We start from the raw sequence: 24,937 nt of genomic DNA, 5'->3' as shown, positions 1-24,937 counted from the left end.
CTTTTTATTGCTTTAGTTGTCTAATAAAGTCTCACAAAGTCTGAACTGCCTCCACCTCCAGCTGGATCATTTCTCTTTTTGTCACCACAGGAGATGAACCTCATATAAATCACCATTATATTCTACTAGATTGTGGCCCGATTCTAACGCATCGGGTATTCTAGAATATGCATGTCCCCGTAGTATATGGACAATGATGATTCCAGAATTCGCGGCAGACTGTGCCCGTCGCTGATTGGTCGAGGCAACCTTTATGACATCATCGTCGCCATGGCAACCATTATGACATCATCGTCGCTGAGCCCGTTGCTGATTGGTCGAGGCAACCTTTATGACATCATCGTCGCCATGGCAACCATTGACATCATCGTCACTGTGCCCGTCACTGATTGGTCGAGGTAACCTTTATGACATCGTCGTCGCCATGGCAACCATTATGACATCATTGTCGCCGTGCCCGTTGCTGAATGGTCGAGGCCTGGCGGCCTCGACCAGAGACGCGGGATGTCTACGTCCTTTATGACATCATCGTCGCTGTGCCCGTCGCTGATTGGTTCAGGCCGCCAGGCCTCGACCAATCAGAGACGCGGGATTTCCAGGACAGACAGACAGAAAGACGGAAAAACCCTTAGACAATTATATATATATAGATGGGATGCTGTAAAGCGTTCATTTTTGACCGCTAAGGATCACTAGCGAGTCATTAAAAAAAAAAAAACTGCACTAAAAACTGGAAATTTAACCGTGTCACCTAATGAAGAGGAAATTTAACCGTGTCACCTAATGAAGACCCTACGGTTTTCTTCATGGTCCTCATGACACTAGTTTCACTAGCCAAGAGTTTATGAACAAGCCTAAAGATATATTATAAATTGTACCTATCCTAGAATAGCTTATACCCTATTATTTCTATAAGTTTCTATTGATCAGCAACCATGTCCTGATCTAATATAATGCTCTATATGTTCTCCAGTCTATCATTGAGGCCATCAGGATGCAGAGAACGCAATCTGTACATCCAGAAATTCTCTTTCTTATTCAATAGATGGATTCTGTCTGATACATTATGCGGAATTTCTTTAACAGGAGTCAAACTTATTTCAAAATTCTTATTATGATTTATTAAAAGATGTCTTGATAGGCTATGCGTTAGTAGCCCAATTTTCGCATTATGTCGGTGTGTGTTTAAACGTGATCTAACCATCTGTGTGGTCCGGCCAACATATTGCATTCCGCAACTGCATGTAATTACATATATAACATAGCTACTAGTGCAGGTTAGGTGATGTTTTATAGGAAAGGTCTCTCCTGTACTATTGGAGGTAATAGATTGCTGTCCATGAGTTATTAATTGACAACATTGACATTTCTTCTGGTGGCATTTATAGGTGCCATAAAGTGTATTAATTGTCTTTTTCATTATAGAATTAGTAGTTTTGGGTTGAAAAAACATTTGTTTTTTTCCGGAATTTTTCACTGCAAATTTTTTCAAACGACTAGGTGCTATAATGTTTCTGAGCGTTTTGCCCCTTCTAAAGGTGATGCCTGGTCTCTCTGGTAGTACATCCCGTAAGAGGGGGATCTTGTCTCAGTATGTACCAATATTTTTGTAATATTTTTCTGATTTTTTGGTTACCTTTATTATAAGTATTAGTTTGTTTTTCCTCTTAGCTCATGTTTGGAGAAGCAGCTCTGATGACTTATATACACTATACATAGAATATAAGGGGAAAAAATGTTTTCTAACATCTCAAATTTGGAAATACAGTAACAGGATCGATGAGGACATATATATTTGTGTGTGTGTTCTGAAATGTGATTCAGCACAAACATGTTTCTTCCCTCCTCCCCTCTTCATAGACTGTGAAGAAATATGATGTGAAGCATTTAGTGAGCTGTACCCTGAGACAAGCCTGACATTGAAAGTTCAGAGGAAGGCTATGTGCACATGTTGCGGATTAGGCTTAGGAATTTCTGGTGCAGATTCTCCCTCTCCTGGCAGAAAACGCACCTGCGGATTTGTCGCGTTTTTTTGTGCGGTTCGGCAGCGTTTTTTGTGCGTTTTTGCTGTGGTTTTCTTGCGGATTTTCTGCGTTTTTTTACCCCTGTGGTTTTCTATAATGGAATGGGTACAAAAAACGCTGCAGATTCACAAAAAAGAAGTGATATGCTACTTCTTTTAAACCGCAGTGTTTCCGCAGCAGATTTTCCGCAAAGTGTGCACAGCATTTTTTTTTTCTCATTGATTTACATCGTACTGTAAATCAATTGCGGATCTGCAGCGTTTCTGCACTGCAAAAAACGCTGCGGATCCGCAGAGAATCCGCAACGTGTGCACAAACCCTTAAGCTATTTAACAACACATTTTACAAACTTTATACTTATCTGTCCTATTGATTTATGCAAATATTGTTTTATTTCTATCCCAAATTATACAGTGCATGATTCCCTATTCTTACAAGAATTACAATATACTTTATTTTTTTTACAGGACAAAATTATTTTGAAAGCGAATTACATAATTACAAAATGTCTAAGAAGCATCCTATCAAGTCAGCTGTATTTGAGCATTTCACAGTGACTCAAGATAACAAACATTTTGTATGTCAGTGTATAAGTGACCTAGATGAAAACAAATGCTGTGATGCAAAAATCAGTGCATACTCAGGCAGTGGTAAAAAAAAGCTCCTTCAAGAGCTTCCAATCTAAAAAGACATTTACAATGCTGCCACCCAGAAGTTTACAAAGCTGTGACTGAAAAAGATCACAGCAGCACCAAGAAACCAGAGACCAGCACTTCCCGCCAGGCAATGGAGGAGGAAAGAGCGTCTCAAACGTCAGTTACAAGATATTTTGTAAGTGACAGTTACTGTAACAAAGACAGCAGATGTGTTTAAAAGACAGCTCATCGAGCTTGTTGTGAAGGACAGTGTACCATTATCATTATTTGCACAACCAGCTTTTACAGCTCTTAATGGAGAAATGGCTCGCAAACTTGCTGTTTCTCTTGAAAGAGAAAGTATTAGAAAATTAGTGATTGAAGAAGCCCTTTACCAAAAGGAAGATCTTAAAAAGACTCTCAAGAGACGCTTTGTATTTCTTAAAATGGATGCCTGCACACATCACAGACTGAACTATTTTGCTATCAACGTTCGATAGGTTTGTGACAACAAAAAAATTGTTACTATGACACTGGCAGTAAAAGATTACTAAAGCTCATCACAAAACACAACCTAACTCAAAATATATACGGAATCCTAGACCAACTCAAAAAACCTAAAACTAACAAGGATACCTAAAATATAACCTTTATTAATACTCACTAAAAAGTACTCTTTCCATAGACTGCAAAAATAGAACAAACATATAATTATGTACCTGTAGGGCCCTAGGGAGTACCTACACTGAGACCTACCTAGCAGTGGAGGTTGGCACCCTAAGTTACTGCAGTAGGCGCCCCCACTCAACGTCGACTCACCCTAGGGAATCCCTAGAAGACCCTAAATAGGGAACCCTAGAAAAAACCTAGAAAATCCCTGACGGAAGTCCTGCCTGGCAGTGGGGGTAGGCACCCTAATGTGAAGCGGTAGGCGCCCCCACTCCACGTCGACTGACCCTAGAAGCCCTAAAAAGTCCCTAAATAGGGATAGAATAAAGAAAATGTCCCAAAAACAAACCCAAGCACCCCAAAGAAAAAAAAAGGAGAAATACCTTAAACAAATAACAAATATAACTAGAAAAAATATGTATATCGCAAAAATATAGAAAAAAAGAAAAATATATACAATAAGAAAAAGAATATGCAATGAATCTTTTGCTGCTGCATAAATATGCGTATATTTTGTATAATAGACAATTATGTCTATAGCAGTGTCTGCCTGCAAAAGATTCAAAAAATAGGGTGAATGAGAAGATACTAGTATTGTCCAAAATCAATAAATAAGTGCGATTTTTCTGGGTTAAGGAGTACGATAATTGAGGTTAGTCAAATGCTAAAATATAAGAACATGGTCATCCGCTATACAAAGCAATCTGTTGGTACTTATCCTAAAGCACTGTTTCAATGTGATAAACGGGCAATCTCTATCAAGCATATATATTTTTCATTTTGGTGGAAGGAGTTATATATCTGGTTTTCTGGTTGCTGTATCTTGCTGCTTAACTGAGGTTTTTGATGTTAGTATACTATATGGTTGACTTTTTGTATAGCGCGTGACCAAGTTCTTATATTTTAGCATTTGACTAACCTCAATTATCGTACTCCTTAACCCAGAAAAATCGCACTTATTTATTGATTTTGGACAATACTAGTATCTTCTCATTCACCCTATTTTTTTAATCTTTTGCAGGCAGACACTGCTACAGACATAATTGTCTATTATACAAAATATACGCATATTTATGCAGCAGCAAAAGATTCATTGCATATTCTTTTTCTTATTGTATATATTTTTCTTTTTTTCTATATTTTTCCGATATACATATTTTTTCTAGTTAGATTTGTTATTTGTTTAAGGTATTTCTCCTTTTTTTTTTTCCTTTGGGGTGCTTGGGTTTGTTTTTGGGACATTTTCTTTATTCTATCCCTATTTAGGGACTTTTTAGGGCTTCTAGGGTCAGTCGACGTGGAGTGGGGGCGCCTACCGCTTCACATTAGGGTGCCTACCCCCACTGCCAGGCAGGACTTCCGTCAGGGATTTTCTAGGTTTTTTCTAGGGTTCCCTATTTAGGGTCTTCTAGGGATTCCCTAGGGTGAGTCGACGTTGAGTGGGGGCGCCTACCGCAGTAACTTAGGGTGCCAACCTCCACTGCTAGGTAGGTCTCAGTGTAGGTACTCCCTAGGGCCCTACAGGTACATAATTATATGTTTGTTCTATTTTTGCAGTCTATGGACAGAGTACTTTTTTAGTGAGTATTAATAAAGGTTATGTTTTAGGTATCCTTGTTAGTTTTAGGTTTTTTAAAGCTCATCACAGCAGCCAGTTTCTCCAGACCTTAGTGGAAAAAGTTCTGCAAGATTATGAACTGAAAAAAGAACAGGTTGTTGCTATTGTAACTGATAATGCTTCAAACATGATAAGTACAATTAAACTGATGAATGAGAATAATGAAGGTGAACAGCAGCTAGAAGAACATTTCACATTCAGTATGTTGGAGATGGAAGGCTACAGTCCTGTTCCCATAACGGAGGAACAAACAGATATTACTACAGAAGAACAGCAAAATGATTCTTTACAATTAGATGATCTTGGTGAAGCTGCTTCACACCTCTTTCCTATTCATCACATGCGCTGTGTTGTGCACACACTGCAGCTGGCAATAAGAGGCTGCAAGAGGGACATGCTGAAACTCTGATTAGCAAAGTAAGGAAATTGGCTATTGCTGCCAGAACCGCTAAAATTGATTCCATCTTCAAGAGACGTGCTGGAAAAGGGGCAATTGTGGATCAAGCCACTTGGTGGGGCTGCACCTATTTAATGATTGAGTGATTACTTGTGCTGAAACCCTTCCTTGTAGATATGGCCAACCCTCAGGAAAACACTACATGAAGGTCAATGGACACAGGTGGCTGAATTGAAGGAATTGCTGCATCACCCATTTACAGTGACTAAAAAGTTACAAACTGAGGATTTAACTCCTAGCACTTTTATAAAGGTGTGGAAGAACTTCTTGTTTTGCCTGTCCCAAAGAGGAGGTTTAAATCGCAGATGGCATTGCTACTTCAATGAAACGGAGAGAGACACTGCCATTAGAAAATAAAATTCTTCTGGCAGCTGTTTATGTGGACCCGAGTCATCGTATATTGCTGGATGATCAACAGCTTACTAAAGGAAAAGAAGCTTTGACTGAGATAGCAGGATGATTGGGCTACAGGAAGGCCAAGAGCAAGAGGACTCGGGTCCTACCAGTGCTGCTGCTACCATTTCTTCATCCTCATCAGATGACGAGTTTGATTTCAACAAGAAATTTGATTTCGATAAGCATCTGGATGACATGGAGCAGGCAAAGCGTTGCCGCAGGGAAAAAGATTCCACTCCCATAGAAAACAGATTTACCATATTTCAGCAACATTTTTCACTTGCTCTCAAAGAAGTAGAAGAGTTCAACCGTTCATCAAAACTGACTGTGCACGAGGCAATTCCTTCATACCCTGAAATCGTTAGAGATGTCGCCCATGTGGTTACTGCTTTGCCACCAACCCGAGTGTAGAGAGGTTGTTCTCTAGCCTTAAATAATTAGGTCAGATTTGAGGTCATCTATAAAGGAGGATCTGATGGAGGCGACACCATTTCTCAGAACAAATTCATAGACTGCACAAATGCTTTTCAGCACATTTTTGTTGAAAACTGTTTTTCCCCCCACTTACTGCATAGTGTATAATAATTTGTAAATATGCAAAGTTATTTTGTTCTAAAGTTGTATTCCAATAAATATATTTTATGTTCTGTCTAAATGGCTTGATTATTGTATCATAATAAAGATTAAAAGCCTGATGTTACCATTTTACTACAGTAAATTTATCACTTACACATGAGCCATGCATGAGGGAGTCGTGGAGTCGGTGTCATGGGAATTAAGGAGTTGGAGGTTTGGCTTACTGACTCCACAGGCCTGGTTACAGGAAAGCTATGAGAAGTCCCAATATAGGGAAGGGTTCTCTACAGTGAGAGTATTTTCACTATGAAAATGGTGGTAGTAATGGGACTGGGGTGATATTAATAGAGGTTATCTCATGGTGCTCTCTTCTGCCTTTTCCATGTGATTACGGGGGCGGTGTGCTCCTGATCATCAGCGCACACCAAGCATGTCTGCACCGCTGCGCCAAACTCTACGCTCTCCCATGATGCTTTGCTTCTGCCCTATCAGAGGAGCGCACTGAGGCTGGCTGGCTCCAACACATTGCCCAGCGGCAAGTACACGCCTGTAAGCTGCGTTCCCACGATGAAATGTTGCTGAGGTTTTTTTTTTAGATCATTGCGTAGGAAACGAGCCACCTCTAAAGAGGCCGGTAACCATGGAAATGAGATGTAAACTATAGAATTAAAAAATCCCCTCTGAGCTTAAGGCTATGTGCACACGTATTGTAGGTCCACTGCGGATTTTTCTGCAGCGGATTTTAGCGGATTTGATAAATCCACAGTGGAAAACCGCTGCGGATTTACCGCGGATTTCACAACTGCGGTTTTCCATAGGGGCAGTTGTAAAACCGCTGCGGAATCCGCAGAAAGTGACATGCTGCGGAATGTAAACCGCTGCGTTTCTGCGCGTTTTTTCCGCAGCATGTGCACAGCGTTTTACAGTGAGTTTACATTGAACTGTAAACGCATGGGAAACTGCTGTGGACCCCCAGCAAAATCCGCATCATGTGCACAGAGCCTAAGGATTTTTATCAAGAAGTGAATTACAAAGTGTCTAGCTGTTACTGAGCTTTGTAATGTTATCCATTTCATAAGACAACCCCTTTAAAGGGAACCTGTCACCCCGTTTTTTCAAGATGAGCTACAAATAGCGTTAAATAGGGGCAGAGCTGGGCTTTACATTAGTGTATTTTGGAGCCTTTATTCCCCACCTATGCTGCCGAAATACCTTTGTAAAGTCGCCGTTTTGGGCTGTCACTCACGCTGGTCAGGTCATGTGGGCGTGGTGACAGCGCGGTTTCTCCTCCAGATCTCCGTTGGTGGCGTAGTGGTTTGCGCATGTCCAAGTGGCGAATCCACTGCGCAGCTTCAAGGAAAATAGCACGATCTGCGCTATTCAGCCGTTTATCGGTGGGCGCGGCCATCTTTGTGAGGCCGCGCGTGCACAGATGGTTCTTCTCGGCTTCCCGGGGCTTCAGAAAAATGGCCGCGGGATGCCACGTGTGCGCACATGGAGATCTCGGCGGCCATTTTCCTGAAGCCGTGTTCGCATCTCAGCTGCAGGAAAATGGCCACCACGATCGCCATGTGCGCACGCGCGGCATCCCACAGCCATTTTCCTGAAGCCCCGGGAAGCCGAGAAGAACCATCTGCGCACGCGTGGCCTCACAAAGATGGCCGCGTCCACCGATAAACGGCTGAATAGCGCATATCGCGCTATTTTCCTTGAAGCTGCGCAGTGGATTCGCCACTTGGACATGCGCAAACCACTACGCCACCAACGGAGATCTGGGGGAGAAACAGCGCTGTCACCACGCCCATATGACCTGACCAGCGTGAGTGACAGCCCAAAACGGCGACTTTACAAAGGTACTTCGGCAGCATAGGTGGGGAATAAAGGCTCCAAAATACACTAATGTAAAGCCCAGGTCTGCCCCTATTTAACGCTATTTTTAGCTCTTCTTGAAAAAACGGGGTGACAGGTTCCCTTTAAAAGAAAAATGGCGGCTGTGTAACTAATGCCGGGCAACTGGCCACCACAGTACCTGGGCAGGGAGGGATGGCGCCTGCAGCTCTGTCTGTCGTCAGTGCCAGCCCTCAGGGCACACGCCGGGCCACAGCAGCCCGGGCATCCTGCACCACACCAACCCGGGCATCCTGCACCACACCAGGCCTGTCCCCGCCTCCCCCGCCGCTCGCCCTGCTGGTGACCCCGCCGCCCCGCTGCATTGTGGGATGGGGGATTAGAGGAGGCGGCCCAGGAGCTGATGGCGGCTGATCCCGTCCAGCTGAACTGGAGGCACGTGACCTCCTTTACCGGTCCGGTGCCGAGCGCCAGGCACGGGCACCGCGCTGTGGTCATTCGGGAGCTCATGATCCTGTTTGGGGGAGGGAACGAGGGGATAGCGGAGGAGCTGCACGTCTACAACACAGGTGAGAGGCCGCGGGGCTGCAGCAGGGGGCGCAGGACGTGCTGAGCCATAGTGCCCGGGGACCACCGGCTGTGCCGACCGACAGTGCCCGGGGACCACCGGCTGTGCCGACCCATAGTGCCCGGGGACCACCGGCTGTGCAGACCCATAGTGCCCGGGGACCACCGGCTGTGCCGACCGATAGTGCCCGGGGACCACCGGCTGTGCCGACCGATAGTGCCCGGGGACCACCGGCTGTGCCGACCCATAGTGCCCGGGGACCACCGGCTGTGCCGACCCATAGTGCCCGGGGACCACCGGCTGTGCCGACCCATAGTGCCCGGGGACCACCGGCTGTGCCGACCCATAGTGCCCGGGGACCACCGGCTGTGCCGACCCATAGTGCCCGGGGACCACCGGCTGTGCCGACCCATAGTGCCCGGGGACCACCGGCTGTGCCGACCCATAGTGCCCGGGGACCACCGGCTGTGCCGACCCATAGTGCCCGGGGACCACCGGCTGTGCCGACCCATAGTGCCCGGGGACCACCGGCTGTGCCGACCCATAGTGCCCGGCGACCACCGGCTGTGCCGACCCATAGTGCCCGGGGACCACCGGCTGTGCCGACCCATAGTGCCCGGGGACCACCGGCTGTGCCGACCCATAGTGCCCGGGGACCACCGGCTGTGCCGACCCATAGTGCCCGGGGACCACCGGCTGTGCCGACCCATAGTGCCCGGGGACCACCGGCTGTGCCGACCCATAGTGCCCGGGGACCACCGGCTGTGCCGACCCATAGTGCCCGGGGACCACCGGCTGTGCCGACCCATAGTGCCCGGGGACCACCGGCTGTGCCGACCCATAGTGCCCGGGGACCACCGGCTGTGCCGACCCATAGTGCCCGGGGACCACCGGCTGTGCCGACCCATAGTGCCCGGGGACCACCGGCTGTGCCGACCCATAGTGCCCGGGGACCACCGGCTGTGCCGACCCATAGTGCCCGGGGACCACCGGCTGTGCCGACCCATAGTGCCCGGGGACCACCGGCTGTGCCGACCCATAGTGCCCGGGGACCACCGGCTGTGCCGACCCATAGTGCCCGGGGACCACCGGCTGTGCCGACCCATAGTGCCCGGGGACCACCGGCTGTGCCGACCCATAGTGCCCGGGGACCACCGGCTGTGCCGACCCATAGTGCCCGGGGACCACCGGCTGTGCCGACCCATAGTGCCCGGGGACCACCGGCTGTGCCGACCCATAGTGCCCGGGGACCACCGGCTGTGCCGACCCATAGTGCCCGGGGACCACCGGCTGTGCCGACCCATAGTGCCCGGGGACCACCGGCTGTGCCGACCCATAGTGCCCGGGGACCACCGGCTGTGCCGACCCATAGTGCCCGGGGACCACCGGCTGTGCCGACCCATAGTGCCCGGGGACCACCGGCTGTGCCGACCCATAGTGCCCGGGGACCACCGGCTGTGCCGACCCATAGTGCCCGGGGACCACCGGCTGTGCCGACCCATAGTGCCCGGGGACCACCGGCTGTGCCGACCCATAGTGCCCGGGGACCACCGGCTGTGCCGACCCATAGTGCCCGGGGACCACCGGCTGTGCCGACCCATAGTGCCCGGGGACCACCGGCTGTGCCGCACTGTGCATGCCACCATGTCCTCCGGTCACCAGCCATGCCCCGAGCCTGACAACTGTGCGCTGCTCATGTGTCCTTCATAACCTGCCCCCGGGTATGGTGGGCACATGCAGCTGGGCGGTCCTGTGTATATGGTGACCGGGGATGGTGGGCACATGCAGCTGGGCGGTCCTGTGTATATGGTGACCGGGGATGGTGGGCACATGCAGCTGGGCGGTCCTGTGTATATGGTGACCGGGGATGGTGGGCACATGCAGCTGGGCGGTCCTGTGTATATGGTGACCGGGGATGGTGGGCACATGCAGCTGGGCGGTCCTGTGTATATGGTGACCGGGGATGGTGGGCACATGCAGCTGGGCGGTCCTGTGTATATGGTGACCGGGGATGGTGGGCACATGCAGCTGGGCGGTCCTGTGTATATGGTGACCGGGGATGGTGGGCACATGCAGCTGGGCGGTCCTGTGTATATGGTGACTGTATGGTGGGCACATGCAGCTGGGCGGTCCTGTGTATATGGTGACCGGGGATGGTGGGCACATGCAGCTGGGCGGTCCTGTGTATATGGTGACCGGGGATGGTGGGCACATGCAGCTGGGCGGTCCTGTGTATATGGTGACCGGGGATGGTGGGCACATGCAGCTGGGCGGTCCTGTGTATATGGTGACCGGGGATGGTGGGCACATGCAGCTGGGCGGTCCTGTGTATATGGTGACCGGGGATGGTGGGCACATGCAGCTGGGCGGTCCTGTGTATATGGTGACCGGGGATGGTGGGCACATGCAGCTGGGCGGTCCTGTGTATATGGTGACTGTATGGTGGGCACATGCAGCTGGGCGGTCCTGTGTATATGGTGACCGGGGATGGTGGGCACATGCAGCTGGGTGGTCCTGTGTATATGGTGACTGTATGGTCGGCACATGCAGCTGGGTGGTCCTGTGTATATGGTGACCGGGGATGGTGGGCACATGCAGCTGGGCAGTCCTGTGTATATGGTGACTGTATGGTGGGCACATGCAGCTGAGCTGGGTGGTCCTGTGTATATGGTGACTGTATGGTGGGCACATGCAGCTGGGCGGTCCTGTGTATATGGTGACTGTATGGTGGGCACATGCAGCTGAGCTGGGCGGTCCTGTGTATATGGTGACTGTATGGTGGGCACATGCAGCTGGGTGGTCCTGTGTATATGGTGACTGTATGGTGGGCACATGCAGCTGAGCTGGGCGGTCCTGTGTATATGGTGACTGTATGGTGGGCACATGCAGCTGAGCTGGGCGGTCCTGTGTATATGGTGACTGTATGGTGGGCACATGCAGCTGAGCTGGGTGGTCCTGTGTATATGGTGACTGTATGGTGGGCACATGCAGCTGGGCGGTCCTGTGTATATGGTGACCGGGGATGGTGGGCACATGCAGCTGGGCGGTCCTGTGTATATGGTGACCGGGGATGGTGGGCACATGCAGCTGGGCGGTCCTGTGTATATGGTGACTGTATGGTGGGCACATGCAGCTGGGTGGTCCTGTGTATATGGTGACCGGGGATGGTGGGCACATGCAGCTGGGCGGTCCTGTGTATATGGTGACTGTATGGTGGGCACATGCAGCTGAGCTGGGTGGTCCTGTGTATATGGTGACTGTATGGTGGGCACATGCAGCTGGGTGGTCCTGTGTATATGGTGACTGTATGGTGGGCACATGCAGCTGAGCTGGGCGGTCCTGTGTATATGGTGACTGTATGGTGGGCACATGCAGCTGAGCTGGGCGGTCCTGTGTATATGGTGACTGTATGGTGGGCACATGCAGCTGAGCTGGGCGGTCCTGTGTATATGGTGACTGTATGGTCGGCACATGCAGCTGGGCGGTCCTGTGTATATGGTGACCGGGGATGGTGGGCACATGCAGCTGGGCGGTCCTGTGTATATGGTGACTGTATGGTGGGCACATGCAGCTGAGCTGGGTGGTCCTGTGTATATGGTGACTGTATGGTGGGCACATGCAGCTGGGCGGTCCTGTGTATATGGTGACTGTATGGTGGGCACATGCAGCTGAGCTGGGTGGTCCTGTGTATATGGTGACTGTATGGTGGGCACATGCAGCTGGGTGGTCCTGTGTATATGGTGACTGTATGGTGGGCACATGCAGCTGAGCTGGGTGGTCCTGTGTATATGGTGACTGTATGGTGGGCACATGCAGCTGAGCTGGGCGGTCCTGTGTATATGGTGACTGTATGGTGGGCACATGCAGCTGAGCTGGGCGGTCCTGTGTATATGGTGACTGTATGGTCGGCACATGCAGCTGGGTGGTCCTGTGTATATGGTGACCGGGGATGGTGGGCACATGCAGCTGGGCGGTCCTGTGTATATGGTGACTGTATGGTGGGCACATGCAGCTGAGCTGGGTGGTCCTGTGTATATGGTGACTGTATGGTGGGCACATGCAGCTGGGCGGTCCTGTGTATATGGTGACTGTATGGTGGGCACATGCAGCTGAGCTGGGTGGTCCTGTGTATATGGTGACTGTATGGTGGGCACATGCAGCTGGGTGGTCCTGTGTATATGGTGACTGTATGGTGGGCACATGCAGCTGAGCTGGGCGGTCCTGTGTATATGGTGACTGTATGGTGGGCACATGCAGCTGAGCTGGGCGGTCCTGTGTATATGGTGACTGTATGGTCGGCACATGCAGCTGGGTGGTCCTGTGTATATGGTGACCGGGGATGGTGGGCACATGCAGCTGGGCGGTCCTGTGTATATGGTGACTGTATGGTGGGCACATGCAGCTGAGCTGGGTGGTCCTGTGTATATGGTGACTGTATGGTGGGCACATGCAGCTGGGCGGTCCTGTGTATATGGTGACTGTATGGTGGGCACATGCAGCTGAGCTGGGTGGTCCTGTGTATATGGTGACTGTATGGTGGGCACATGCAGCTGGGTGGTCCTGTGTATATGGTGACTGTATGGTGGGCACATGCAGCTGAGCTGGGCGGTCCTGTGTATATGGTGACTGTATGGTGGGCACATGCAGCTGAGCTGGGCGGTCCTGTGTATATGGTGACTGTATGGTGGGCACATGCAGCTGAGCTGGGCGGTCCTGTGTATATGGTGACTGTATGGTCAGCACATGCAGCTGGGTGGTCCTGTGTATATGGTGACCGGGGATGGTGGGCACATGCAGCTGGGCGGTCCTGTGTATATGGTGACTGTATGGTGGGCACATGCAGCTGAGCTGGGTGGTCCTGTGTATATGGTGACTGTATGGTGGGCACATGCAGCTGAGCTGGGTGGTCCTGTGTATATGGTGACTGTATGGTGGGCACATGCAGCTGGGTGGTCCTGTGTATATGGTGACTGTATGGTGGGCACATGCAGCTGGGTGGTCCTGTGTATATGGCATTTTGGATATTGTGTACAGGTCACTTCCTAGGAGCCTGTGAGGGGTTGGTGCCAATGTTCTCGGTGCCTGTGGCATGTTTCTAGTAGGGGGCTATTCTTGTAGTTCTGGTGAGGATGCTCCTTTCATCTCTATGGGGAGCAGCAATGAATGCAACCAAAGTGACTCCAATGGGAATACTGGTGCCCAGATAGTGTCACCGTATAAAGGACGTCACTTTAGTGTCACGCTGTCACTGGCTAGTATTACTTGCTGTCCAGGCTGTGTTCACACTGGCATGTGAGGTCCTACACAGGTAATTATCAGTTTCACCTCCAGCGATGGCCCTGCATGCCGGATTGCTGTTTAATTAACATAACCGTTTTCTCACCGTCCATTGCGTCCGTTCCGAGCCTGTACTACTCGTTTAGATGGTCGCCACTATTGAAGCTGTTGCCAACACTGCACAGTGTCAGCCAGGGCTCGCTAGATGAGTACCGGTATCCCTCCTGTGGTGCATGGGAAAATGCCATCGGGGACTCAGTTGAGGGCACTTGCATAACATTTTCTTTAGGCAGGCTAATCTGACAACTTTTCCAAGAGACAGACTCTACAAAAACACTTTTTTTTTTCATTTTAATTCCAGAAGCATCTCTTCTTGCGTTTCTGTTTGGGTCGTATTTTTAATGCGTTTCTGGCATCTTTGAAACTCCCATTGCCTTGTATCGAGAGTCTTCAAAGTGAGAAAAGGCCTAAATAATGGTCATCTCGCTTCTTTTAACCACTGTGCTTCTTTGGAAATTCAAAGCAAACTAATCCAAATCTATCCCAATCTATCCATCCTGTGTTTTACCCTTATATATCTCTCTATATCTCTAATTATATGATCTCATTGATAGCTAGCCAGCAATTCAGTAGCCACGTAGAGTAAAATCACAGCAGGAGCTGACAGGGTAGAGATGGATTACATACAGTAAATACATATAGAATAGGTAGATATACAGATGTCATTGAAATATTCAATTTGTGTAGCGTGTTTAATTAATAAAATAGTATTTTTTGGGGAAAAAAAATGGTGTGGGCTCCCGCGTAATTTTCTTAACCAGCAGAGGGAAAGACTATGGTTGGGGGCACATGTTTATAGCCTGGGAAGGGGGTAAGTCCCATGGAGCTTCCCCACCTATTAATATCAGCTCACAGCTGTATACTTAGCCTTTACTGCCTGTTAAAATGGGGTCCCCCTAACCAGCAAAGGTTATGCAGACAGCTGCGGGCTGATATTAACCCCTTCCCGACCCATGATGCCATGTAGGCGTCATGAAAGTCGGTGCCAATCCGACCCATGACGCCTATGTGGCGTCATGGAAAGATCGCGTCCCTGCAGATCCGGTGAAAGGGTTAACTCCCATTTCACCCGATCTGCAGGGACAGGGGGAGTGGTAGTTTAGCCCGGGGGGGGGGGTGGCTTCACCCCCTCGTGGCTACGATCGCTCTGATTGGCTGTTGAAAGTGAAACTGCCAATCAGAGCGATTTGTAATATTTCACCTCTTATAACGGGTGAAATATTACAATCCAGCCATGGCCGATGCTGCAATATTATCGGCCATGGCTGGAAATACTAATGTGCCCCCACCCCACCGATCGCCCCCCCAGCCCCCCGATCTGGCCGGTACACTGCTCCGGCTCCCCTCCGTCCAGTGCTCCGCTCCCCCCCGTGCTCTTGTCCGCTCCCCCCCCGTGCTCCAATCACCCCCCCTGCACTCCGATCCACCCCCCCCCCCCCCCGGTGCTCCGTTCCACCCCCCCCCGTGCTCCATTCCAGCCCCCCCCGTGCTCCGTTCCATGCCCCCGTGCTCCGTTCCACCCCTCCCGCGCTCCGATTAACCCCCCCATGCTCCGATCCCTCCCCCCCCCCCCCCCCCATCATACTTAGCCGGGGTCCCGTCCGTCTTCTCCCTGGGCGCCGCCATCTTCCAAAATGGCGGGCGCATGCGCAGTGCGCCCGCCGAATCTGCCGGCCGGCAGATTCGTTCCAAAGTGCATTTTGATCACTGAGATTATATCTCAGTGATCAAAATAAAAAAAATAATAAATGACCCCCCCCCCCCCCCCTTTGTCACCCCCATAGGTAGGGACAATAAAAAAATTAAGAAATTTTTTTTTTCCACTAATGTTAAGGGTAGGGGTAGGGTTAGGGCTAGGGTTAGGGGTAGGGTTGGGGTTTCGGTATGTGCACACGTATTCTGGTCCTCTGCGGATTTTTCCGCTGCGGATTTGATAAATCCACAGTGCTAAACCGCTGCGGATTTACCGCGTTTTTTTCTGCGCATTTCACTGCGGTTTTACAACTGCGATTTTCTATTGGAGCAGTTGTAAAACCGCTGCGGAATCCGCACAAAGAAGTGACATGCTGCGGAATGTAAACCACTGCGTTTCCGTGCAGTTTTTCCGCAGCATGTGTACAGCGATTTTTTGTTTCCCGTAGGTTTACATTGAACTGTAAACTCGTGGGAAACTGCTGCGGATCCGCAGCGTTTTCCGCAGCGTGTGCACATACCTTTAGAATTAGGCTATGTGCACACTGTGCGGATTTGGCTGCGGATTGGCCGCTGCGGATTCGCAGCAGTGTTCCATCAGGTTTACAGTTCCATGTAAACATATGAAAAACCAAATCCGCTGTGCCCATGGTGCGGAAAATACCGCGCGGAAACGCTGCGTTGTATTTTCCGCAGCATGTCAATTCTTTGTGCGGATTCCGCAGCGTTTTACACCTGTTCCTCAATAGGAATCCGCAGGTGAAATCCGCACAAAAAACACTGGAAATCCGCGGAAAATCCGCAGGTAAAACGCAGTGCCTTTTACCCGCGGATTTTTAAAAAATGGTGCGGAAATATCTCACACGAATCCGCAACGTGGGCACATAGCCTTAGGGTTGGAATTAGGGTTGTGGTTAGGGTTGTGATTAGGGTTATGGCTACAGTTGGGATTAGGGTTAGGGGTGTGTTGGGGTTAGTGCTGGAGGTAGAATTGAGGGGTTACCACTGTTTAGGCACATCAGGGGTCTCCAAACGCAACATGGCGCCACCATTGATTCCAGCCAATCTCGTATTCAAAAAGTCAAATGGTGCTCCCTCACTTCCGAGCCCTGACGTGTGCCCAAACAGTGGTTTACCCCCACATATGGGGTACCAGCATACTCAGGACAAACTGCGCAACAATTACTGGGGTCCAATTTCTCCTGTTACCCTTGTGAATCTAAAAAAATGCTTGCTAAAACATAATTTTTGAGGAAAGAAAAATGATTTTTTATTTTCACGGCTCTGCGTTGTAAACGTCTGTGAAGCACTTGGGGGTTCAAAGTGCTCACCACATATCTAGATAAGTTCCTTGGGGGGTCTAGTTTCTAAAATGGGGTCACTTGTGGGGGTTTCTACTGTTTAGGCACACCAGGGGCTCTGCAAACGCAACGTGACACCCGCAGACCATTCCATCAAAGTCTGCATTTCAAAAGTCACTACTTCCCTTCTGAGCCCCGGCATGTGCCCAAACAGTAGTTTACCCCCACATATGGGGTATCACCGTACTTAGGGGAAACTGGACAACAACTATTGGGGTCCAATTTCTTCTGTAACCCTTGGGAAAATAAAAAATTCTGGGCTAAATAATTATTTTTGAGGAAAGAAAACGTATTTATTATTTTCACGGCTCTGCATTATAAACTTCTATGAAGCACTTGGGGGTTCAAAGTGCTCACCACACATCTAGATAAGTTCCTTTGGGGGTCTAGTTTCCAAAATGGGGTCACTTGTGGGGGGTTTCTACTATTAAGCCACATCAGGGGCTCTGCAAACGCAACGTGACGCCCACAGAGCATTCCATCAAAGTCTGCATTTCAAAACGTCACTACTTCACTTCCGAGCCCCGGCATGTGCCCAAACAGTAGTTTACCCCCACATATGGGGTATCAGCGTACTCAGGAGAAACTGGACAACAACTTTTGGGGTCAAATTTCTCCTGTTACCCTTGGGAAAATAAAAAATTGCAGGCTAAAAGATCATTTTTGAGAAAATAATTTTTTTTTTTTTTTTCATGGCTCTGCGTTATAAACTTCTATGAAGCACTTGGGGGTTCAAAGTCCTCACCACACATCTAGATAAGTTCCTTTGGGGGTCTAGTTTCCAAAATGGTGTCATTTCTGGGGGATCTCCAATGTTTAGGCACACGGGCTCTCCAAACGTGACATGGTGTCCGCTAATGATTGGAGCTAATTTTCCATTTAAAAAGCCAAATGGCGTGCCATCCCTTCCGAGCCCTGCCGTGCGCCCAAACAGTGGTTTACCCCCACATATGAGGTATCGGCGTACTCGGGAGAAATTGCCCAACAAATTTTATGATCCATTGTATCCTACTGCCCATGTGAAAATGAAAAAATTGAGGCGAAAAGAATTTTTTTGTGAAAAAAAAGTACTTTTTCATTTTTACAGATCAATTTGTGAAGCACCTGAGGGTTGAAAGTGCTCACTAGGCATCTAAATAAGTTCCTTGGGGGGTCTAGTTTCCAAAATGGGGTCACTTGTGGGGGAGCGCCAATGTTTAGGCACACAGGAGCTATCCAAACGCGACATGGTGTCCGCTAACGATGGAAATAATTTTTCATTCAAAAAGTCAAATGGCGCTCCTTCCCTTCCGAGCCTTACCATGTGCCCAAACAGTGGTTTACCCCCACATGTGAGGTATTGGTGTACTCAGGAGAAATTGCCCAACGCATTTTAGGATCCATTTTATCCTGTTGCCCATGTGAAAATGAAAAAATTGAGGCTAAAAGAATTTTTTGTGAAAAAAAAGTACTTTTTCATTTTTATGGATCAATTTGTGAAGCACCTGGGGGTTCAAAGTGCTCACTATGCATCTAGATAAGTTCCTTGGGGCGTCTAGTTTCCAAAATGGGGTCACTTGTGGGGGAGCTCCAATTTTTAGGCACACGGGGGCTCTCCAAACGTGACATGGTGTCCGCTAAAGAGTGGAGCCAATTTTTGATTCAAAAAGTCAAATGGCGCTCCTTCCCTTCCAAGCCCTGCCGTGCGCCCAAACAGTGGTTTACCCCCACATATGAGGTATCAGCGTACTCAGGACAAATTGGACAACAACTTTCGTGGTTCAGTTTCTCCTTTTACCATTGGGAAAATAAAAAAATTGTTGCTAAAAGATAATTTTTGTGACTAAAAAGTTAAATGTTCATTTTTTCCTTCCATGTTGCTTCTGCTGCTGTGAAGCACCTGAAGGGTTAATAAACTTCTTGAATGTGGTTTTGAGTACCTTGAGGGGTGCAGTTTTTAGAATGGTGTCACTTTTGGGTATTTTCAGCCATATAGACCCCTCAAACTGACTTCAAATGTGAGGTGGTCTCTAAAAAAAAATGGTTTTGTAAATTTCGTTGTAAAAATGAGAAATCGCTGGTCAAATTTTAACCCTTATAACTTCCTAGCAAAAAAAAATTTTGTTTCCAAAATTGTTCTGATGTAAAGTAGACATGTGGGAAATGTTATTTATTAACTATTTTGTGTCACATAACTCTCTGGTTTAACAGAATAAAAATTCAAAATGTGAAAATTGCGAAATTTTCGCCAAATTTCCGTTATCACAAATAAACGCAGAATTTATTGACCTAAATTTACCACTAACATGAAGCCCAATATGTCATGAAAAAACAATCTCAGAACCGCTAGGATCCGTTGAAGCGTTCCTGAGTTATTACCTCATAAAGGGACACTGGTCAGAATTGCAAAAAACGGCCAGGTCTTTAAGGTCAAAATAGGCTGGGTCATGAAGGGGTTAACAACCCAGGAAGGGGCCATGGATATTGGCCCCCCCCCCTCACCTAAAAACATCATCCCTCAGCCGCCCCTGAAAAGGCGCATATCTAAGATGTGCCAATACTGGCACTTGGGCCCATGTCACACTTGCGAGTGAAATCGAGAAACTCGCATCAATACCCAGCACTCGAGACCAGAGTGTGCGGCTGCATGTATTTCTATGCAGCTGAACGTTCCAGTCTGAACCGCCAGCGGCAGTGCCGGGTATTGATGCGAGAGACTCGTGCGAGTTTCTCGAATTGAACTCACAAGTGTGATCTGGCCTTAGCTTCGCTCTTCCCGCTTGCCCTGTAGTAGTGGCTAGTGGGGTTATGGCTGGGGGGACGTTTTATCTCACTTCTATCAGGTGACATCAAGCCATGTGTTGAACAGAGGACATGTGTCTGGAACAGCCGTGTGTGGAATCGTTATCTGCCCATCGGTGACCTCGTCACGTGATTGCAGGTCGCCGATGGGCTGGCATGACAACCAGAGGTCTCCTGGAGACCTCTATGGTTAATACTGCTGGCTTGCCGTGGGCGCCGCCCGGTGGTCGGTGCTCATAGCAAGTGAGGTATTCTGCTACATACAGGTGATCTGATCATCGGGTTATAGCAGCTCCTAGTCTCCCATGGAGACTATTGAAGCATGCCGAAAGTGGAAAAAAAAATGTTATTAAAAAAATAAAAATATAAAGGTTTAAATCACTACCCCCCCCCCCTTCGCACCATTCAAAATTGAACAATAAAAAAAAACACATACAGGAATTTGGTATCGCCACATTCAGAATCATCTAATCTATGAATAAAAAAAAATTACCTGATAGCTAATGACGGCATAGTGAGAAACAAAAGACAAAATGCTAGAATTACGTTTTTTTTTTTTTTTGGTTGCCGCAACATTGCATTAAAATGCAATAACGGGCGAACAAAGGAACGTATCTGCACCAAAATGATATCAATAAAAACGTCAGCTCGGCACTAGTTATGAGCGAGTGTACTCGTTGCTCGGGTGACCTCCGAGTATTTGACTGCTCGGAGATTTAGTTTTCATCGCAGCAGCTGAATGATTTGCAGCTACTAGCCAGGCTGAGTACATGTGGGGGTTGCCTGGTTGCTAGGGAATCGCCGCATGTAATCAAGCTGGCTAATAGCTGTAAATCATTTAGCTGCCATGATGAAAACTAAATCTCTGAGCAGTTACAAATACTCGGAGACCACCCGAGCAACGAGTACACTCGCTCATCACTACTTGGCACGCAAAAAATAAGCCCTCACCCGACCCCAGATCACAAAAAATGTAGACGCTACGGGTCTCAGAAAATGGCCCCTTTTTATTTATTTATTTTTTTAATTTTGGATTTCTCTTTCACCACTTAACCCCTTTCTGACATCGGACGTACTATCCCGTCCATGTGGGGTGGGCCCCTATGACCATGGACGGGATAGTACTTCCAGCGCGATCGGCGGCGCTCACGGGGGGAGCGCGGCCGATTGCGGCCGGGTGTTAGCTGCCTATCGCAGCTGACATCCGGCACTACGTGCCAGGAGCGGTCACGGACCGCCCCCGGCACATTAACCCCTGGCACACCGCGATCAAAGATGATCGCGATGTGCCGGCGGTGCAGGGAAGCACCGCGCAGGGAGGGGGCTCCCTGCGGGCTTCCCTGAGCCCCCCGCAGCAACGCGATGTGATCGCGTTGCTGCGAGGGTCTTACCTCCCTCCCTCCCTGCTCGAGCCCCGGATCCAAGATGGCCGCAGATCCGGGTCCTGCAGGGAGGGAGGTGGCTTCACAGAGCCTGCTTAGAGCAGGCACTGTGAAGGCTGCAGCGCTGCAAGTCAGATCAGTGATCTGACAGAGTGCTGTGCAAACTGTCAGATCACTAATCTGTGATGTCCCCCCCTGGGACAAAGTAAAAAAGTAAAAAAAAAAAATTTCAAATGTGTAAAAAAAAAAAAAAAAATATTCCAAAATAATGAAAAAAAAAAAAATATTATTCCCATAAATACATTTCTTTATCTAAATAAATAAAAAAAAAAACAATAAAAGTACACATATTTAGTATCGCTGCGTCCGTAACGGCCCGACCTATAAAACTGGCCCACTAGTTAACCCCTTCAGTAAACACCGTAAGAAAAAAAAAAGAGGCAAAAAACAACGCTTTATTATCATACCGCCGAACAAAAAGTGGAATAACACGCGATCAAAAAGACAGATATAAATAACCATGGTACCGCTGAAAACGTCATCTTGTCCCGCAAAAAACGAGCCGCCATACAGCATCATCAGCAAAAAAATAAAAAAGTTATAGTCCTGAGAATAAAGCGATGCCAAAATAATTATTTTTTCTATAAAATAGTTTTTATCGTATAAAAGCGCTAAAACATAAAAAAATGATATAAATGAGGTGTCGCTGTAATCGTACTGACCCGAGGAATAAAACTGCTTCATCAATTTTACCAAACGCGGAACGGTATAAACGCCTCCCCCAAAAGAAATTCATGAATAGCTGGTTTTTGGTCATTCTGCCTCACAAAAATCGGAATAAAAAGCGATCAAAAAATGTCACGTGCCCGAAAATGTTACCAATAAAAACGTCAACTCGTCCCGCAAAAAACAAGACCTCACATGACTCTGTGGACCAAAATATAGAAAAATTATAGCTCTCAAAATGTGGTAACGCAAAAAATATTTTTTGCAATAAAAAGCGTCTTTCAGTGTGTGACGGCTGCCAATCATAAAAATCCACTAAAAAACCCGCTATAAAAGTAAATCAAACCCCCCTTCATCACCCCCTTAGTTAGGGAAAAATTAAAAAAATGTATTTATTTCCGTTTTCCCATTAGGGCTAGGGTTAGGGCTAGGGTTAGGGTTAGGGCTAGGGTTAGGGCTAGGATTAGGGTTAGGGCTAGGGCTACAGTTTTGGTTGGGGCTAAAGTTACAGTTAGGGTTTAGATTACATTTACGGTTGGGAATAGGGTTGGGATTAGGGTTAGGGGTGTGTCTGGGTTAGAGGTGTGGTTAGGGTTACTGTTGGGATTAGGGTTAGGGATGTGTTTGGATTAGGGTTTCAGTTATAATTGTGGGGTTTCCACTGTTTAGGCACATCAGGGGCTCTCCAAACGCGACATGGCGTCCGATCTCAATTCCAGCCAATTCTGCGTTGAAAAAGTAAAACAGTGCTTCTTCCCTTCCGAGCTCTCCCGTGTGCCCAAACAGGGGTTTACCCCAACATATGGGGTATCAGCGTACTCAGGACAAATAGGACAACAACTTTTGGGGTCCAATTTCTCCTGTTACCCTTGGGAAAATACAAAACTCGGGGCTAAAACATATTTTTTGTGGGAAAAAAAAGATTTTTTATTTTCACGGCTCTGCGTTATAAACTGTAGTGAAACACTTGGGGGTTCAAAGTTCTCACAACACATCTAGATTAGTTCCCTGGGGGGTCTAGTTTCCAATATGGGGTCACTTGTGGGGGGTTTCTACTGTTTAGGTACATTAGGGGCTCTGCAAATGCAATGTGACACCTGCAGACCATTCCATCTAAGTCTGCATTCCAAATGGAGCTCCTTCCCTTCCGAGCCCTCCCATGCGCCCAAACAGTGGTTTCCCCCTCACATATGGGGTATCGGCGCACTCAGGACAAATTGGACAACAAATTGTGGGGTCGAATTTCTCCTGTTACCCTCGGGAAAATGCAAAACTGGGGGCTAAAAAATAATTTTGTGGGAAAAAATTTTTGTTTTATTTTTACGGCTCTCCATTATAAACTTCTGTGAAGCCCTTGGTGGGTCAAAGCGCTCAGCACACATCTAGATAAGTTCCTAAGGGGGTCTACTTTCCAAAATGGTGTCACTTGTGGGGGGTTTCTACTGTTTAGGTACATTAGGGGCTCTGCAAACGCAATGTGACACCTGCAGACCATTCCATCTAAGTCTGCATTCAAATGGCACTCCTTCCCTTCTGAGCTCTCCCATCCGCCCAAACAGTGGTTTACCCCCACATATGGGGTATCAGCGTACTCAGGACAAATTGTACAACAACTTGTGGGGTCCAATTTCTTCTCTTACCCTTGGGAAAATAAAAAATTGGGGGCGAAAAGATAATTTTTGTGAAAAAATATGATTTTTTATTTTTACGGTTCTACATTATAAACTTCTGTGAAGCACTTGGTGGGTCAAAGTGCTCACCACACCTCTAGATAAGTTCCTTAGGGGGTCTACTTTCCAAAATGGTGTCACTTGTGGGGGGTTTCAATGTTTAGCCACATCAGGGGCTCTCCAAACGAAACATGGCGTCCCATCTCAATTCCAGTCAATTTTGCATTGAAAAGTCAAATGGCACTCCTTCGCTTCCGAGCTCTGCCATGCGCCCAAACAGTGGTTTACCCCCACATGTGGGGTATTGGCATACTCAGGACAAATTGTACAACAATGTTTGGGGTCCATTTTCTCCTGTTACCCTTGGTAAAATAAAACAAATTGGAGCTGAATTAAATTTTTTGTGAAAAAAAGTTAAATGTTCATTTTTATTTAAACATTCAAAAAATTCCTGTGAAGCACCAGAAGGGTTAATAAACTTCTTGAATATGGTTTTGAGCACCTTGAGGGGTGTAGTTTTTAGAATGGTGTCACACTTGGGTATTTTCTATCATATAGACCCCTCAAAATGACTACAAATGAGATGTGGTCCCTAAAATAAAATGGTGTTGTAGAAATGAGAAATTGCTGGTCAACTTTTAACCCTTATAACTCCCTAACAAAAAAAAAAATTTGGTTCCAAAATTGTGCTGATGTAAAGTAGACATGTGGGAAATGTTACTTATTAAGTATTTTGTGTGACATATCTCTGATTTAATTGCATAAAAATTCAAAGTTGGAAAATTGCGAAATTTTCATAATTTTCGCCAAATTTCCGTTTTTTTCACAAATAAACGCAGGTACTATCAAAGAATTTTTACCATTGTCATGAAGTACAATATGTCACGAGAAAACAATGTCAGAATCACCAGGATCCATTGAAGCGTTCCAGAGTTATAACCTCATAAAGGGACAGTGGTCAGAATTGTAAAAATTGGCCCTGTCATTAACGTGCAAACCACCCTTGGGGGTAAAGGGGTTAAACTAAAAAAAGATCCTATATATGTTTGGTGTCTATGAACTTGTAATGACCCAGAATCATAATGGCAAGTCAAATTTAGCATTTGGTGAACATGGTGAAAATGTTTAAAAAAAAAAAAAAAAAAATCATCTGCCCTTTCAGGTGTACCTCCTAAATGGCGACTAGTTGGACTCTGC

At 47.6% G+C, this 24,937-nt stretch overlaps 2 protein-coding genes across 12 annotated transcripts in view; one reads left to right on the top strand and one right to left on the bottom strand.

Moving 5' to 3' along the window:
* GLT8D2 (glycosyltransferase 8 domain containing 2) overlaps positions 1-8,561 on the bottom strand; it is a 52,238-nt gene extending 43,677 nt beyond the window's left edge. For 2 of the 9 annotated variants that reach the window (XM_069764232.1, XM_069764236.1), the window contains exon 1: positions 8,405-8,544. The gene's annotated coding sequence lies outside the window, so the exon portion shown is untranslated. Of the gene's footprint in view, positions 1-8,404 lie in introns of all 9 variants that reach the window. The other 7 variants (XM_069764233.1, XM_069764235.1, XM_069764234.1 and 4 more) reach the window with 6 other exon arrangements.
* Positions 8,562-8,591: 30 nt separating this feature from the next.
* Positions 8,592-24,937, top strand: part of HCFC2 (host cell factor C2) — a 114,199-nt gene continuing 97,853 nt past the window's right edge. For 2 of the 3 annotated variants that reach the window (XM_069764225.1, XM_069764227.1), the window contains exon 1: positions 8,593-8,792. In XM_069764225.1, coding sequence (XP_069620326.1) covers positions 8,627-8,792 — 166 coding nt within the window. In that variant the 5' untranslated portion in view covers positions 8,593-8,626. Of the gene's footprint in view, positions 8,793-24,937 lie in introns of all 3 variants that reach the window. The other variant, XM_069764226.1, reaches the window with a different exon arrangement.

The sequence above is a fragment of the Ranitomeya imitator genome, chromosome 4 (assembly GCF_032444005.1).
Source record: "Ranitomeya imitator isolate aRanImi1 chromosome 4, aRanImi1.pri, whole genome shotgun sequence".
Lineage (NCBI taxonomy): Eukaryota > Metazoa > Chordata > Amphibia > Anura > Dendrobatidae > Ranitomeya > Ranitomeya imitator.
This window is presented reverse-complemented; position numbering and strand designations above follow the sequence as displayed.